Source organism: Chanodichthys erythropterus, chromosome 18 (assembly GCF_024489055.1).
Source record: "Chanodichthys erythropterus isolate Z2021 chromosome 18, ASM2448905v1, whole genome shotgun sequence".
Classification (NCBI taxonomy): Eukaryota; Metazoa; Chordata; class Actinopteri; order Cypriniformes; family Xenocyprididae; genus Chanodichthys; species Chanodichthys erythropterus.
Window position 1 is genome coordinate 356,870 of NC_090238.1, and position 17,667 is coordinate 374,536.

Genomic DNA, 17,667 nt, shown 5'->3' on the forward strand with positions numbered 1-17,667 from the left:
AAAGGCGTAGTTTGATGACGCCAAGTTTTAGAGCGGAAACTTGGGAAATGTGGTCTCCATCTCAACGGACGGTGCAAAAGAATAGGGATTGGAGTCTGGAAGAACTCATGTTCGTGGATGCGATTATTAACGTTACTGTAGTATGAAGCAGAGCAGGACTGAGTGTTGCGGGAGCTGAACGAGGAGCTGGAGCGATTGATCAACACACGCCTCACGAGCAGCGGGACTTTTATTATGACACAGTCGCCGGGGCCGCTTCCACTTTTCCGGCCATGAGTTTACGGGAGCTGTCCTTGTCGACAGAACCAGCGGCAGATGGTAAACAGTAATTATGTTCCATAAATAAGTAACACAATCCACCATAAAACGTGCAAGAAATAAATAAGGAACTGCTTGAAGCAAGCTAGTGGTTTGCTGGACGCTAGACACTACTTCCGCATTTGTCCACGGCACTGTTGTCATGTGGTTTCTACGTCAGTAAAGGCGGTAACAAAGGTAACTGACGTCATTGACAGGCGACTGCACTGCCCCGTGTCACTGTTTAGAATGGGAATTTTCTCATGATTTACAAGTAGTTGAAAACGTTAGAGATATTGTTTGTAATCAGCTGGACAAAATATATAACAGTAGCCTAGTGGTTTTGGGATATTTTACTTCAAAAATTTTACATATTGTACCTTTAAGTGGCTTGGGGATACCACAAAAATGTGCAGTTGTCAAAGCCCGACTCCTCCGTATTAAACACTTAATGTGTGGTTCCAACAAATTAATGATGTAAATGACACCCTCACGAGAAAAACGGTATCTCTAAACAATTACACTTTCGCGCTGGGCTAAAGGATCCTGTCTATCCCGCAATACCCGATTAATTTGAAAAGCTCTGAGAATTATTCTCGCACCTTCCGCAACAGGTTGCTCGCGTAAAAACGGACAAGACGTGGCTGCGTCAGACTTCCCTATCTCCTCCGCTTATAAAGCCTCAATCTAATCCTGTTTACATGAAATAAGCCTGCTACCGAGCAGGTTTGAGCATACGGACCTGTTGCTATGACAGCAAGTCTAGGATGAGCTTCGAAGAACCAAACGATCCAAGATCATGCCAAATCGTCAACAATCAAATCCAGCTGAGTTAGCGACGTACGAAGAACGGGCCCCTGGTCTTAAAGTTTCTTTTGGATAGATTATCACTCACCAACCCTTGGGTGTACAGGAAAATTCAGCCTGGATCTTCTTTTGGATCAGATCTTTGTTGTGCTTGAAGTTTCATTCTGGATTGAGGTGAGAAGCTCTATCCGGGTCACGGCACCAAAACTGTTGGAAACCTTTTCCCTCGTCGAAGCAGAGATCAGGAGACGTTGGGATATCTTTCAAGCAGAAGTTACGCTTTATTGAGAATTGCGCTGTGCATCACTGTAGTCATCCAAGTCTAACTAAGGCATTGTACTTGGTAGTTCAAATACATTCAAGGGGGAAGGATACATAGAGTAGGGGTGGAGACAATCTAAACAAAGCATGCAAATGCAGTGCAGAAATCAGCCCATTCCCTACATTTCCCAGCCATGATCTAATCAGCATAACTGTGTCATTCAAATGCATATGTGCTAATCCAATCAGTCTGACAGTATCACCCATACCTTTACATTATCATAGAGACAAAAGCACCACTGTATCTTGAGCTTGTCCTGCCAAATGGTCAGGAAGTGCATGAAGACAAAAGGTTTATGTCACACACACCTGGGCTGCCTGCCTTGATCTCCTTAGAATGTCATTATCTTTACCTTAACATGCTAAATACAATATACTTCACCTTAGTACTTCATGTGAGGTGATGTCAGGATGTAGGATCAACAGATCTTAAACAGATTATTACATTTGTAATCCCACAACAGCTTCTTCAAGGTTGAAGTCTGATCAGGCTCCAACTATAAACAGGATGGTTTCTCAAAACATAAGATAACATGTTCTAGTTCTGAGAAGAATTACGCATAATATTCATCTTTATTTTTAGATGAATTACATAGAGACAGGATAACACTGTAAAATTAGTCATGTAGTCCAGCAGCTAGGGTGACCTTTGTGACCTAGCTGTCCAGGGTGTTAGAGAAACATGGATCTATGGCTGGACACATGGTGAGAGTGTCTCCAAATGAACAGGCAAAGACACAGATATCAGCGGATCTCCTGAAAAGGACATTTCAACAGCCACATAATCATTCAATGGTTGTATATGAAATAAATCACTCATATTATAAAAAAGGTTACATACTGATTATCACTCTTATTATAATCACTCATGTTAATCATTCAAAAAGGATATATATATATATATATATATATATATATATATATATATATATATATATAGATATAGATATATATATATATATATATATATGTGAAGAGGCAATGGAATTTTGATTATCACACTTCAGTTCTCCAAGGCTTTGTGTTTTCAATGGCTAAATGGTTATATTTGTATATTTTATTGATTGTGATATGTCATTTGCTGTAGCCTACAGACAAAATTAATACACTAAAAAAGTCCAGTTATGGATAACAAGAACAAACAAAAGACAAGAGATTTGAAGTTGAAAAACTTGATGTGAAATAAAGAGTGGGAGTTAAATCAGGGTGATTATTTTGACTTTATTTTGTATTTGATCCTCAGTAGCCGTGTACAGTGTAAATGATGCTTAAGGCTTTTCTCCAATGTGAGATCTCATGTGTACTATAAGGTTTCCATTGTGTCTGAAACTCTTTCCACACTGTTAGCAGGTATGAGGCTTTTCTCCAGTGTGAATTCTCATGTGGTGATAAAGGCTCATTTTGTGTGTGAAACTCTTTCCACACTGATCACATTTAAAAGGTTTCTCTCCAGTGTGAATATTCATGTGTTGCCTGAGGCTTCGTTCCTGTGTGAAGCCGTTCCCGCACAGAGTGCAGGTGTAAGGCTTTTCTCCAGTGTGAGTGCTCATGTGGGCTATAAGGCCTTCTTTTCGAACGAAACTCTGTCCACACTGTTGGCAGGTGAATGGGCTCTCTCCAGTGTGAATTCTCATGTGGGCTTTAAGGCTTCCTTTTCTAATGAAACTCTTTCCACACTGTTGGCAGGCAAATGGGCTCTCTCCAGTGTGAATATTCATGTGTTCCCTAAGGCTTCGTTCCTGTGTGAAGCCATTCCCACACAGAGTGCAGGTGTAAGGCTTTTCTCCAGTGTGAGTGCTCATGTGGGCTATAAGGCCTTCTTTTCGACTGAAACTCTGTCCACACTGTTGGCAGGTGCACGGCTTTTCTCCAGTGTGAATTCTCATGTGGGCTGTAAGGCTTCCTTTCTCACTGAAACTCTTTCCACACTGTTGGCAGGTGTAAGGCTTTTCACCAGTGTGAACTCTCATGTGGGCTTTAAGGCTTCCTTTTACACTGAAACTCTTTCCACACTGTTGGCAGGTGTAAGGCTTTTCGCCAGTGTGAACTCTCATGTGGACTTTGAGTTTTCCTTCTCCAATGAAACTCTTTCCACATTGCTGGCAGGCGAATGTGTTTGCTCTAACGTGAATTCTGATGTGAGCTATAAGACTTCCTTTATGACTGAAACTCTTTCCACACTCTTGACAGGTGTAAGGCTTTTCTCCAGTGTGAATTCGCATGTGGATTTCAAGGTGTACTTCGTGACTGAAACTCTTTCCACACTCTTGACAGGTGTAAGCCTTTTCTCCAGTGTGATAACTCATGTGGACTGTAAGGTTTTCTTTTCGACTGAAACTCTTTCCACACTCTTGACAGGTATAAGGCTTTTCTCCAGTGTGAATTCTCATGTGGGCTATAAGGCTTCCTTTTCGACTGAAACTCTTTCCACACTCTTGACAGGTATGAGGCTTTTCTCCAGTGTGAGTTCTCATGTGGGCTGTAAGGTTTCCTTTGTCACGGAAACTATTTCCACACTGTTGGCAGGCGAATGGGCTCTCTCCAGTATGAACTCTCATGTGGGCTATAAGGCTTCCTTTATGACTGAAACTCTTTCCACACTGTTGGCAGGTGTAAGGCTTTTCTCCAGTGTGAACTCTCATATGAACTTTAAGGTGTTTTTTATGTTTGAAACTCTTTCCACACTGTTGGCAGGTGAAATAACCAAGTTCATGGCTAGCCTCTCTCAGTGCCGTTAGGTCTAGGGCAAAAATAGACATAAAACAATTTAGACATTTAAAGCATCAAAATCAACAACATGTATGATCAATAATCTATCCTATCTTATGGATCAGGGATGGGCAGCTTTGGTACTGGAGGTCCACTGTTTTGCAGAGTTAAGTTTCAATTTTCAAGCATTACTGAAGACTTAAGGCTGATTTATACTTCTGTGTAGCCTGACAATGCAGCCTGACGTGCACCTCTTCGAAAATGCGTCTATTGTGTGTTTGTTCTGCAGAGTTTAGCTCCATCCCTGATCAGTGTCCCTCCAGGACCAGAGTTGCCCATCCCGTCTATAGATCATATACTCAATACACCAGTCGTTTTCAACCATGGTCCAAAGGGGACCCACAACTGCACATTTTGTATATCTCCTGTATTTTTCACATTAGAGGAGAGCCGACATTGATGGAGGAATTTGCAAACTACAATTCCTGTTCGTCACTAAGATGATTTATATCGGACTCGATATAAACCTAAATATACTCGAATTAATTAAATTAATTGAAAAGTGTTTTACTATTCAATAAGTAATAGAAAATATTTGTTGTTGTAAGGATGTCAGACATAGCACAAACAATAGAAGTAGCCATTCTGTACTCCGGCACGGTTAGCGATCTTACTACATCTTTACCACGCTCAAGCCTAATCCAACCGTGACTTTTCAAGCGGGCCAGGGCACGGTACAGAGAGATCACACTAGTGACATTAGACGGAAAGAATGAATGCTTATACATGCAGGTAAGAGTATAACCATAAAATGTAAGTTTTGTGCTGAGGGAAACAAATTTCATATGTTATAAAATCATGCAAGTGAGCATTTTCTGATAACAGGCTCCATTAAACTTCACAGATTTCAGTGAACAAATACCAGTATGAACATGTACAACAAACAGACAGAGCACAGTTGAATAGAAATTAAACACTAGACAACCTGTTTCTGGAGATCTACCAAAGATTGTATATTATAGGGAGATGAGAGGATCTGTATCTCTTACCACTGGAGAAAGTGTAACGCTAAGTGTAAAGCTCACGTGCGGCACCTCTCAGCCTATCGTGTAATGGCAGTGACATCAGTCACAACATTCTCTAGTCTGGCTTTTCTTGAAAAAAATACATTTTAATCAAGTTAAAATCTACATATTGTTCCCAACGAAAGAATTGTTTAGTGTAAAACATGCTGAAGATTAGCAAACAGGCTGTGGATTAATTAAATGATTAAACAGCTTTTGTGGGGAAATAGCTAATCAGCATAATGAATCCTCTCATCCATTGACTTCCATTCAAAAACAGCCTCTGGTCTCATTCCCTGCGTACCCCGGGGGGCAGAGCGTTTGCGTTAGCCATTACGCATTTTTGGCTAAAGGTTGCAGGCTTGCCTTCCAGTGGCTTTGGATCTACATTTCCTGCAGAGTTCAGCTCCAACCCTGATCAAACACACCTGAAGCAGTGAACTAAGTTCTTCAGGGGCAGGTGTGTTCGATCAGGGTTGGATCTGAACTCTGCATGTATGTGGATCTCCAAGAACAGGATTGGGCATACCTGCTCTAGGTTCATCTCATCAGCACTGATACTCTGATCTGAGACTGATGAATATTTCAAATACATCTACAAAGTGTCCTGTTGCGGTACACCAGGGCTGCGCTCAAGTTCGGATTTTTAAGCCCTTCCCTTGCTAATGTCACAGATCCCTTGTTCCCCTGGACTCCATTTCCCATGATCGGTGTGATCGGTCCTCCACACCTGCACTCACTTCCCTCGTCTTCTCCCCATCATCACCGATCATCATCAGCTGGACCTTCTCATCAGCACACCCTATTTATATGGACTCACTCCCTTCTCTCCTTGTCTGTCCTAAATGTTATGTTAGATGTGTTTGGATGTTGTTAGTCTCTACTTTGTTAATAAATACCTATTTGCTGTGGAAATCCGTGAACGCCTCGTCTCTGCAACACCAGACCGTGACAGAAGGACAGACCAATACAGTCTGGATTTCCACAAAAAAAAATGGGATTTTTTCTCATCCCTGAGACTCCTGCTCCTTCTCAGCCTCTCACAACGACATCAGCTGGTGATCGGCTCATCGGGCTCCTACAGGTGGGTCGTTCGCTGGAGAGGTATGTGGAGGAGTTCATTGAGCTTGCTTTTTTGTCTGACTGGCCTGAAGCATGTTTGATCTCCCTGTTTCTGGATGGATTGGATGACGACACTATCCGTTTAGATGAACCTGATTATCGTTTCTCCTTAAGCGAAACTATCAATTTAATTTTGTGTTTAAATGGCTCCAAATTCCTCGTTGACAAGGTTCAGGATGAGTGTTTGCCTCCAGTCCATCCAAAAACACGGTTGGCCGGACCAGTCAGTCAGTCTCCGTCTTCCTCCGCATACCCCTCCAGCAAGCTCCCTGCCTGTCCCATGCTGGACCCACACTCCTCTACTGGGTCCAGAAAGTGGAGGAGGAGGAAGCAAGCCGCTCCAGTCTCTCCAGAGCCCGCTCCAGTCTCTCCAGAGCCTGCTCCAGTCTCTCCAGAGCCCGCTCCAGCCAGCCAGTCCACTCCAGATCCCGCTCTAGCCCTCTCCGAGCCTGCCGCTCCATCCCGGGGCAAGCCGCCAGATGATGCGGCCTGGCTTATTGACTTTTTCGCCGAGCCAGTATCTCCAGCCGCCGCCGCCGAGCCCGCCGCTCCAGCCGCCGAGCCAGTCGCTTCAGCCGCCACCGCCGAGCCTGCCGCTCCAACCACAAAATTTGAACTGTATTTCTCCTCTCCTCCAAAGACTGTGTTCCCTCCCTGCCTCCCTCTCCCACCTCCTCCCATTTGTGTCCACACTGCACCTCCACCTCAAGCTCCCTCGCCCAGATCTCCACCTCGGACCTTTGGGCGATTACCTTCACCACGGCTCCAACCTCCCTCTGCTCCACCGTTGCCCATCAGTCCACCAGTATCATCAGTCTCCATCCTGCCTCCACTCACACCTTGGTCACTCGTCAGCCTGCCCTCCCCTCTGGACTGCACTCCTCCGTCTCTCCGTCCGTCGGTTTCAGTTAGCCTCCTCACTCCCCCCGGTGTTCGTTTTGTTGGCTGTCATCCTGCTTCTACAGCGGCCTTCTGGAGCCCTGGTTGCGCTTCGGTCGGCGGAACCTCTAGTTTCGCCATCTCCCGCCGGTCCTTCGGCGCTTCCTAGGCTCGACGGCATCAAGGCCTCGGTAACGGCTCCTGACCCACCATGGCCACCTTCGGCTCCTGACCCGCCATGGCCGCCTTCGGCTCCTGAGCAGCCATGGCCTTTGAACACGCCCTGGAGACCTCCTCTCCAGTCTGCCCACCCCCGGTTGTTCCATCCACGGCGCGAGGACGCGCCTACCGGGAGGGGGAGGTACTGTCACAGATCCCTTGTTCCCTTGGACTCCATTTCCCATGATCCTCCTGTTCTCCACACCTGCACTCACTTCCCTCGTCTTCTCCCCATCATCAATGATCATCATCACCTGGACCTTCTCATCAGCACACCCTATTTATATGGACTCACACCCTTCACTCCTTGTCTGTCCTAAATGTTATGTTAGATGTGTTTGGATGTTGTTACTCTCTACTTTATGTTAATAAATACCTATTTGCTGTGGAAATCCGTGAACGCCTCGTCTCTGCAACACCAGACCGTGACAGAAGGACAGACCAATACAGTCTGGATTTCCACAAAAAAAAATGGGATTTTTTCTCATCCCTGAGACTCCTGCTCCTTCTCAGCCTCTCACAACGACATCAGCTGGTGATCGGCTCATCGGGCTCCTACAGGTGGGTCGTTCGCTGGAGAGGTATGTGGAGGAGTTCATTGAGCTTGCTTTTTTGTCTGACTGGCCTGAAGCATGTTTGATCTCCCTGTTTCTGGATGGATTGGATGACGACACTATCCGTTTAGATGAACCTGATTATCGTTTCTCCTTAAGCGAAACTATCAATTTAATTTTGTGTTTAAATGGCTCCAAATTCCTCGTTGACAAGGTTCAGGATGAGTGTTTGCCTCCAGTCCATCCAAAAACACGGTTGGCCGGACCAGTCAGTCAGTCTCCGTCTTCCTCCGCATACCCCTCCAGCAAGCTCCCTGCCTGTCCCATGCTGGACCCACACTCCTCTACTGGGTCCAGAAAGTGGAGGAGGAGGAAGCAAGCCGCTCCAGTCTCTCCAGAGCCCGCTCCAGTCTCTCCAGAGCCTGCTCCAGTCTCTCCAGAGCCCGCTCCAGCCAGCCAGTCCACTCCAGATCCCGCTCTAGCCCTCTCCGAGCCTGCCGCTCCATCCCGGGGCAAGCCGCCAGATGATGCGGCCTGGCTTATTGACTTTTCGCCGAGCCAGTATCTCCAGCCGCCGCCGCCGAGCCCGCCGCTCCAGCCGCCGAGCCAGTCGCTTCAGCCGCCACCGCCGAGCCTGCCGCTCCAACCACAAAATTTGAACTGTATTTCTCCTCTCCTCCAAAGACTGTGTTCCCTCCCTGCCTCCCTCTCCCACCTCCTCCCATTTGTGTCCACACTGCACCTCCACCTCAAGCTCCCTCGCCCAGATCTCCACCTCGGACCTTTGGGCGATTACCTTCACCACGGCTCCAACCTCCCTCTGCTCCACCGTTGCCCATCAGTCCACCAGTATCATCAGTCTCCATCCTGCCTCCACTCACACCTTGGTCACTCGTCAGCCTGCCCTCCCCTCTGGACTGCACTCCTCCGTCTCTCCGTCCGTCGGTTTCAGTTAGCCTCCTCACTCCCCCCGGTGTTCGTTTTGTTGGCTGTCATCCTGCTTCTACAGCGGCCTTCTGGAGCCCTGGTTGCGCTTCGGTCGGCGGAACCTCTAGTTTCGCCATCTCCCGCCGGTCCTTCGGCGCTTCCTAGGCTCGACGGCATCAAGGCCTCGGTAACGGCTCCTGACCCACCATGGCCACCTTCGGCTCCTGACCCGCCATGGCCGCCTTCGGCTCCTGAGCAGCCATGGCCTTTGAACACGCCCTGGAGACCTCCTCTCCAGTCTGCCCACCCCCGGTTGTTCCATCCACGGCGCGAGGACGCGCCTACCGGGAGGGGGAGGTACTGTCACAGATCCCTTGTTCCCTTGGACTCCATTTCCCATGATCCTCCTGTTCTCCACACCTGCACTCACTTCCCTCGTCTTCTCCCCATCATCAATGATCATCATCACCTGGACCTTCTCATCAGCACACCCTATTTATATGGACTCACACCCTTCACTCCTTGTCTGTCCTAAATGTTATGTTAGATGTGTTTGGATGTTGTTACTCTCTACTTTATGTTAATAAATACCTATTTGCTGTGGAAATCTGTGAACGCCTCGTCTCTGCAACACCAGACCGTGACAGCTAACTTCCCTCCATATTAAGGACTCAGATGTACATCATTGTTTACACTGAACCAACACTGGCAGAATCTGTCTAGCTACTTTATTAACGAGAACTAAAACTTGGTAACCATGAATGCATATTTGTCATTTTAACTAAGCAGAACTGGTGGTGGTGCTTAAGATATTATTTGTCATTCAGTGTATCCAGATAATAGTAATTATTATTAAAAGAAGATAATACTCCTACTACTACAAACCCGGTTCCAAAAAAGTTGGGAAATTGTACAAATTGTGAATAAAAAAGGAATACAATAATTAAAAAATCTCAAACTTATATTTCATTTACAATAGAATATAGATAACATATCAAATGTTGAAAGTGAGACATTTTGAAATGTCATGCCAAATATTGGCTCATTTTGGATTTCATGATAGCTACACATTCCAAAAAAGTTGGGACAGGTAGCAATAAGAGGCCGGAAAAGTTAAATGTACATATAAGGAACAGCTGAAAGACCAATTTGCAACTTATTAGGCCAATTGGCAAAATGATTTGGTATAAAAAGCCATAGGCTCAAGGAATACTTCCAGAAGTCGGTGAAACACAAACTCTGAACACAATCCACCGTGCCATTCGCTGTTGCCGGCTAAAACTCTATAGGTCAAAAAAGAAGCCATAGCTAAAAATGATCCAGAAGCGCAGGAGTTTTTTTTCTGGGACAAGGCACATTTAAAATGGACTGTGGCAAAGTAGAAAACTGTTCTGTGGTCAGACGAATCAAAATTTGAAGTTCTTTTTGGAAAACTGGGACGCCATGTCATCCGGACTAAAGAGGACAAGGACAACCCAAGTTGTTATAAGCGCTCAGTAAAGAAGCCTGCATCTCTGATGGTATGGGGTTGCATGAGTGCGTGTGGCATGGGCAGCTTACACATCTGGAAAGGCACCATCAATGCTGAAAGGTATATCCAAGTTCTAGAACAACATATGCTCCCATCCAGACGTCGTCTCTTTCAGGGAAGACCTTGCATTTTCCAACATGACGATGCCAGACCACATACTGCTTCAATTACAACATCATGGCTGCGTAGAAGAAGGATCCGGGTACTGAAATGGCCAGCCTGCAGTCCAGATCTTTCACCCATAGAAAACATTTGGCACATCATAAAGAGGAAGATGTGACAAAGAAGATCTAAGACAGTTGAGCAACTAGAAGCCTGTATTAGACAAGAATGGGACAACATTCCTATTCCTAAACTTGAGCAACTTGTCTCCTCAGTCCCCAGACGTTTGCAGACTGTTATAAAAAGAAGAGGGGATGCCACACAGTGGTAAACATGGCCTTGTCCCAACTGTTTTGAGATGTGTGGATGCCATGAAATTTAAAATCCAACTTATTTTTCCCTTAAAATGATACAATTTCTCAGTTTAAACATTTGATATGTCATCTATGTTGTATTCTGAATAAAATATTGAAATTCGAAACTTCAACATCATTGCATTCTGTTTTTATTCACAATTTGTACAGTGTCCCAACTTTTTTGGAATCGGGTTTGTAATTCTACCACTAATGACAACACACTCAAGATTGATGAGCTGCTTGGTTCATGAATATCAATCATGTAGTAAGAGTTGCGATCATCTTTTCATTAATTGACAAGATTATATTAAATTAGAATTAAACAAAATTAGAATTGATAAGTGTCTGTGAATCATTAAAAAAATCCCAGAGGTTTAATTTAAAAAAAAAAAAAAAAAAAAAAAAAAAAAAAAACAGATCATGAGGGTTCATCATCATCACGCTTACTAGTTACCACACATAAGTGCCTGTTATTACCCACACTTGTCTGTAAGTACAAAATATTCACCATGTACATACCAATAGTAAGTACAGTAATGTGTCTGTTAGTTACCATATACGGACACTATAAGTAAGTGCCTGTTATTACCCAACACTTGTCTATAGGTACAAAGTAGTTACCATGTATGTACATTGGAAAGTACAGCAGTGTTTCTTATTAGTTCCCATGTATATACATGTCAGGTAAGTACCTTGTGTTACCACTCTTTTACCTGTATGTACAACATAATTACTATATATGTACCAGGGAAGTACACGTACTGTAAAATAAAGTGCTACCCATTTCGGTAAGTACTTTTTGATGTTCATTCACGTTTATTTCGCGCTGTAATAGCAGAGAGGAATAGATTCACATGCTGCTTGACCTGAGGTGTTACAGCGGTCTGGCACTCAACGTTAAACAGCGTCACAACCACAAGTATTGTTTGAATCCCGTAGTAAAACTGACAGAATTTAAAAGCGGAGACTTAGTTTTATATCAAAAGTAACCTTATCTAAGTCTTATCTGTCGGTGCGTTGTCTGTCTTCTTTGCTCTGCGATGCATCTTTCACTGTGTGAGAAAATGGACGTGTGGCGTGAGAACAGTGAGTTTGAATGAGAGTTGGTGGCCCTGCATGACAGTATTCTGTAGTTATGCTAAACGTTATGTTTGTTATGTTTATGCTATGTTAATCTCCCACATTTCACGGGTTCGACTTCGTTTGCACTATGCACTCCAAAGAGCTGACTTCTTTTATTGGATTGGATCCGGGAGGGCTGCATTACAGTATTGCGCTACAGCGCCCCACTGGTTACACCGCATTATTGCAGGCCCTTCAAATAGGTCGTATGAGATCAAGAGACTATTTGACAAAAAAAATATTTGTCGACAATTTTTTTATTGTCGACGTTGTCGATTATGTTGACTTATCGTTTCAGCCCTATTAGACTTAAGAAGTGTGGTTCATAAAGCTTAAAGCTGCAGTAGGTAACTTTTGTAAAAATGTATTTTTTACATATTTGTTAAATCTGTCATTATGTCCTGACAGTAGAATATGAGACAGATAATCTGTGAAAAAAATCAAGCTCCTCTGGCTCCTCACAGTGGTCCTATTGCCATTTGCAGAAATACACTGCTCCCGGTAAGAAACAACCAATCAGAGCCAGGAGGAGTGTCTTAGCAGTGTCAATCATCCTCGTGTGCGCGCTGATCACACTCCTCTCATGCACAGCGCGTACAGGCATTCAAATTCAAGATTACCGGTGTGCCGCAGCTTTGCTCATGGCGGAAAAACAATCCAAACTGCCAATTCCTCGAGTGGCACCTGCTCATAAAATAAAGACGGGTAAACGGAAAAACACAGATGATGATGATAAAAAAGCCAAAAAGAAAGAATTAGATAGAGCCCGAAATAAAACGAGGGTAAATATTGGACTTTTCCGAGGTGGAGGGAGCTACGTGTCCTGAAAGGATTAAAAACCGATGCAGAGTTAGCCACATTTCTGCTTGACAAGTAAGTATCCCTGCTTGATTTGTTTAATTTTTTAAGAACTACACAACTAATAAAAATTTGGAAAACAGGCCTGCCCGTCCCCTGCCTGATGCTTCCTCTTCTCGCCGCCCATTGACTCCTCGAATTCGCTGTGGGTGTGGATTCCTCGTCGGAGCCCATTGACACGGTGTAAAAACTCTAGCCGCATAACATACAGATAAAATGTCACGCACTGTGCAAAGCAACTATTGAAACCTACTTATTCACTGGCTTGTCATGTTGCTGAAATAATGTACTAGCAAACCTTATTTAGCATTACATATCGATAGAATAATTATTGCATACTGTAACGTTAGTTACCGTTATATTATCATACTAGCTCTTTATTACTTATAGAAATAGTGCAACGTCATATAGTCACATTACATGTATTTCAAAATACGTAATGTTTTGAGGACCAAGTTTGTAGTCATAGTATGGGCAGGCCATAGTCAGTGTAAATCATATTGTTGATGTTTCATCTGTACCAGTGAATGTGCCGTAACTGTTTATCCGCCTTACTAGCCTGCGCGTTCACGGCAGGCTCCGTTGTGATGAGGGAGGAGCTGTGGAGGGAGGGCTGCAGCGCAGCATAGAGCAAGGGGGAGTGACCTGTGAGTTGTGCTTGTTCAAATTTTCAGGCTAAGTCAACGTTTTCTAAAAACTCCCTACAGCAGCTTTAACATTCAACAATTCATAACATTCAATAAAATTCATAACCGACTCAGAGGTTAGGATTGGAGTCTGAGTTTTGAAGGCGGTACAATGAAGAGAGGGGTGTGTTTATTTGGGTTTATTTCAAATATCAACAGTGTTCAACAACGAATCTGAGAAATCACATACAGCACCTTTAAACGTGTTAAAATGCATAAATCATTAATTATTGTTTAAGCAATATTTATTAAATTTATTTGAAGTTATTCCATTTATTAATTAGGTCAGTTACAAAAAGAATGGACAATCAAGTTTATATAATTTTATCAACTCCATGTCATCATATAACTCCAATACAGCATATCTTCATTGGAAAGCGTGCATCTCTTCTTCTTTGCTGCCATCTTGTTACTCTTAAAGGATCAGTTCACTTTTCAATTAAAATTTCCTGATAATTTACTCACCCCCATGTCATCCAAGATGTTCATATCTTTCTTTCTTAAGTTGAAAAGAAATTAGATTACATTTTTAATTTAATCTTTTTGAACTTGGATTGATTTTTTGGATCTACGCACCACCAGAAATACATGTATTGTTTTTTGGACTGATCTGGCATTACGGTTCTCCGTATTTTCTTGTTTATTTTACGATCAGCGTTTTGTTTAAATTGTGAGTGTACAAAAATAATAGGCATATTTAACCCTTCACAGATTCGATTGGTGTTACATCTATGTGACCATAAATGTCTGAATAGCCTATTTTAGAGTTGTTTCCGCTTTTATAAGAAAATTCAAGTGATCGCGCCGGCACCTCGCGTACACACAACATATATCAGTTTTAGTAACTTAACATCACAGCCTGTTAATTGTAAAAATAACATACATTTAACCAAATATATAAAAAGCTATAGTAGTCAGTGTACAATAAAAGTGTTTAAATAATATAGTTTAGCCTCCAAATCATGAATATGGAAACATTTGGATTTGTGCCAAATTATAATGCCAGTTTCTGTTTCAGTTTAGCTTTAAATTATTTCGTTTTGGCTTAACGTTTATATATACATATTGTTTTTTTATAATTAAAATAGTAGTGGTGCCCCCCAAATATTCAAATATACCTGTGCGACTTGCAACTGGTTTTGTGGTTCAGCATCAAATTTAATGGAAACACTGAATTTTAAAGTGATGTAGTTACATGTACTCACTAGAGTAATGGGTTAATAATGCTTAATTACAAGTAACCAAACCCTAACTCTAGCTCTTAAAATGCCCAGTTCTAATAATGATCAAATGACTGAGTTCAGCTGTGAGAATAAAACCAACCTGATTGTTCCTCAGTATCTTCATGTTTCACACTGCATGTTTCTTCAATCCTTATGTCTTCAGTCTCTTCCTCTTTAATAAACACGTCTTCAGTCTCCTCTTTAATAAACACCATCTTTATATCTTCACTCTCCTCCTCTTTAATAAACTCAATATTCATGTCTTCACTCTCCTTTTTAATAAACGCCATCTGTAAGAAGAGAATAATTAACAGAGTTAATGGTCTAATGACCCGGTTACACAAAAAGATCTCTAAAAAACTAACGCTGAAAATGAATAAACTTCATATATAACTGATGATAACAATGTTTAGTTTATTAGTGTTTGTTGTTCTCGTTCATGTTTGAGTAGCACGTTCACTGCAGTTAGATAAAGCATTACAATGTTACATTATAGTAAATAAACTCATTTCACATCGCTTGTTTAAAATAAAACTGTTTCTATCGATTAAAACAGCTTAAATTCTTAAAACAAACCTTTCTTCAGCAGAATCACAGCAGATGCAGGAGCGCAGTCTTATGACGTCATTTCGTCACTCCAAAATAAAAGTCCCGTTCAGACGCTGCATTGACGACTTCTTCTTCTTCTTGATTTTATGGCGGTTGGCATACAACTTCAAGGTGCATCGCTACATTGACTGTTTTACCAGATAATATTTCTATTAAAATTAAAATAAATTATGTATAAAAAATTTGAACAATTACTTAATTTGAGTTTAAAAATGGATATAAAATATGAAAGAAAAGTTTACTTTCAAGTCTTTAAAGGAGACCTAAATACAAAATTTAAAACTATACCTGTTCTATCTCCATGCAGTATATATCTCAGTTTCTGACATTACAGAGAATACGAATCTGACGTCATTTATCCGCCATATCGACAGGATGACTAGCCCACTGCGTTTCGAAATATGGGTTGCACTTACGGTTTGGGGAACTTCCTTTTAAAAAGGTTTCATCCAGGTTTGTTTTCATAGGTAAATACAATTTATCATCTGTAAAAATGACGGAAATCACTTTGAAATAGTATCACGCAATGCTGAAGTTCGTGAACATTTTTATTAAGGAACATATATTATGTAACCGGGAGCCAGGGAACTATCACAGTTGGTCCGACTACTCCACCGGGGCCTTGGTACCCACGGACATAACTAAACAGCAACACAAGTTCTATCGCTAATGAATGAGGAACAGAGACATGACCTTCAAGTACAACAATCTTTATTTACAATCAGTACTGAAATCTTTAAATAAGCAAAACATTTATAACCCTCAAAACAGGAGAATCACAATTTAAAAATGTCCAGATTTTAAGTACATTAAAAACAGACCCCCTGATTTTTATATGTAAGGTCAACCAAGCCTGCAGGAAGAACAGAGAAGTCACTAGGCCAAAGACCCACAACCTCAAAAGCACACACCATACGTGCACAAATGTACACAACCAACAAATTTACAAAAGGGTGTAGTGAATACTGCAAATAACTTTACACTCTCAATACCCATGCAGTGCTGGAAACCTCACGCCACATGCAGTGAAGGAAAGACCCAGATGACCCCAAAGATTGCACTCCCATGCAGGCTGGCTCCTAGAAGATAGAAATATGAGTTAAAAACTCCCCTTTTATGCGCACAGGTAGACCCTTTAGTGCAGGGGTCTCAAACTCAAATTGGCGGGGGGGCCGTTTCTGTGATTGACACCTCATAGGAGGGCCATAGTAACATTCAAGCGCAAGAAAGCGCAACATTTCAGAAAATTTACTTTCCATTGCATTATTTCTCATTTACATCAAATTTGCCTACTAAAATATCTTTATACCTATACTATAAATATCTTATTTACTATACTAAAGCAGCACTGTCTCTCTCATTGTTACAGAGTGTAATATAATTATATAATACTATTACTAATATAATACACTAATATACTATTAATTGTAATAGTCTGGTGCAACTTCTCACTTCCAACAAGGTGCATGGTAAAAAAAAAAAAAATAGTAATTTAGGAACAAAACCATCAATACTTGTGGCATGGAGGGGTCAGAAATAAACAAAAAAATATCAACTTTATTTTGCCCAAAAATAAAAATCTCTCATTGTTACATACATTATTAGTTTTTAATATTTAGTGGAAGTATTTTCCCTTACTTTATGTTAGCTTAAATAACATAAAATGTTTGCACTGACCAACACTGTACTGAACAAATACAATCCCTGAATACATTTGTAACGTTACACTCTTCTGTTTCTTGACAGACACCTGGCAGCGCATTTGTCCAAGATGCCGTTTGAGCATCAGTAACGTTTAATGGTTGCATCGGACGCGTTTCGGTGGTTTAAATCGACGCTCGTTGCTTTTACTGTAATTTAGGCAAGCGCGCTCATAATAGAAGCGACGCGGTTGAGAGCACGGCTCATGGTTGCATAGCAACGACAGACGCAACTGGAGCGAAAGCGCATTGGAAAATGAGAATGCGGTATGTGACGCGATATGTGAATAGTCCCATAGAACGGCGACTTTTTCTTTGCATATCAGACCGGTAGCAACTAGAGAATAATAATAATAATAATTTAGCGGGCCGGATTGTGTTTTATTTTTGAGATCAGCTGCGGGCCGGGTAGAGGGGGAGGGCGGGCCGTAAATGGCCCGCAGGCCGGCAGTTTGAGACCACTGCTATAGCGGTTGGTACAATCAGGACTTAATTAACGCAGTATAAAAAAATAAATCATTTCAAACCAAACATAAATTTATAAGAATCAGCTTAAAACATATGAAAAACAAAATTAGCAA

General features: G+C 42.2%; 1 protein-coding gene across 1 annotated transcript; it reads right to left on the minus strand.

Moving 5' to 3' along the window:
• Positions 1–2,632: 2,632 nt before the first annotated feature.
• Positions 2,633–15,404, minus strand: LOC137006568 (zinc finger protein 569-like). The gene is made up of 3 exons (XM_067367435.1): positions 15,354–15,404; positions 14,878–15,067; positions 2,633–4,165 (listed from the first exon to the last, which is right to left on the minus strand). The coding sequence occupies exons 2-3, from the start codon at positions 15,065–15,067 to the stop codon at positions 2,769–2,771; spliced, it is 1,587 nt and encodes a 528-aa protein (XP_067223536.1). The 5' UTR covers positions 15,354–15,404; the 3' UTR covers positions 2,633–2,768.
• Positions 15,405–17,667: the final 2,263 nt, after the last annotated feature.

Coding starts and splice junctions, on each gene's coding strand:
- LOC137006568 (XM_067367435.1), bottom strand. CDS start 15,067: ATGGCGTTTATTAAAAAGGAGAGTGAAGACATGAATATTGAGTTTATT. Junction 4,166..14,877: donor AGATACTGAGGAACAATCAG/GTTGGTTTTATT, acceptor TTTTTGCCCTAG/ACCTAACGGCACTGAGAGAG.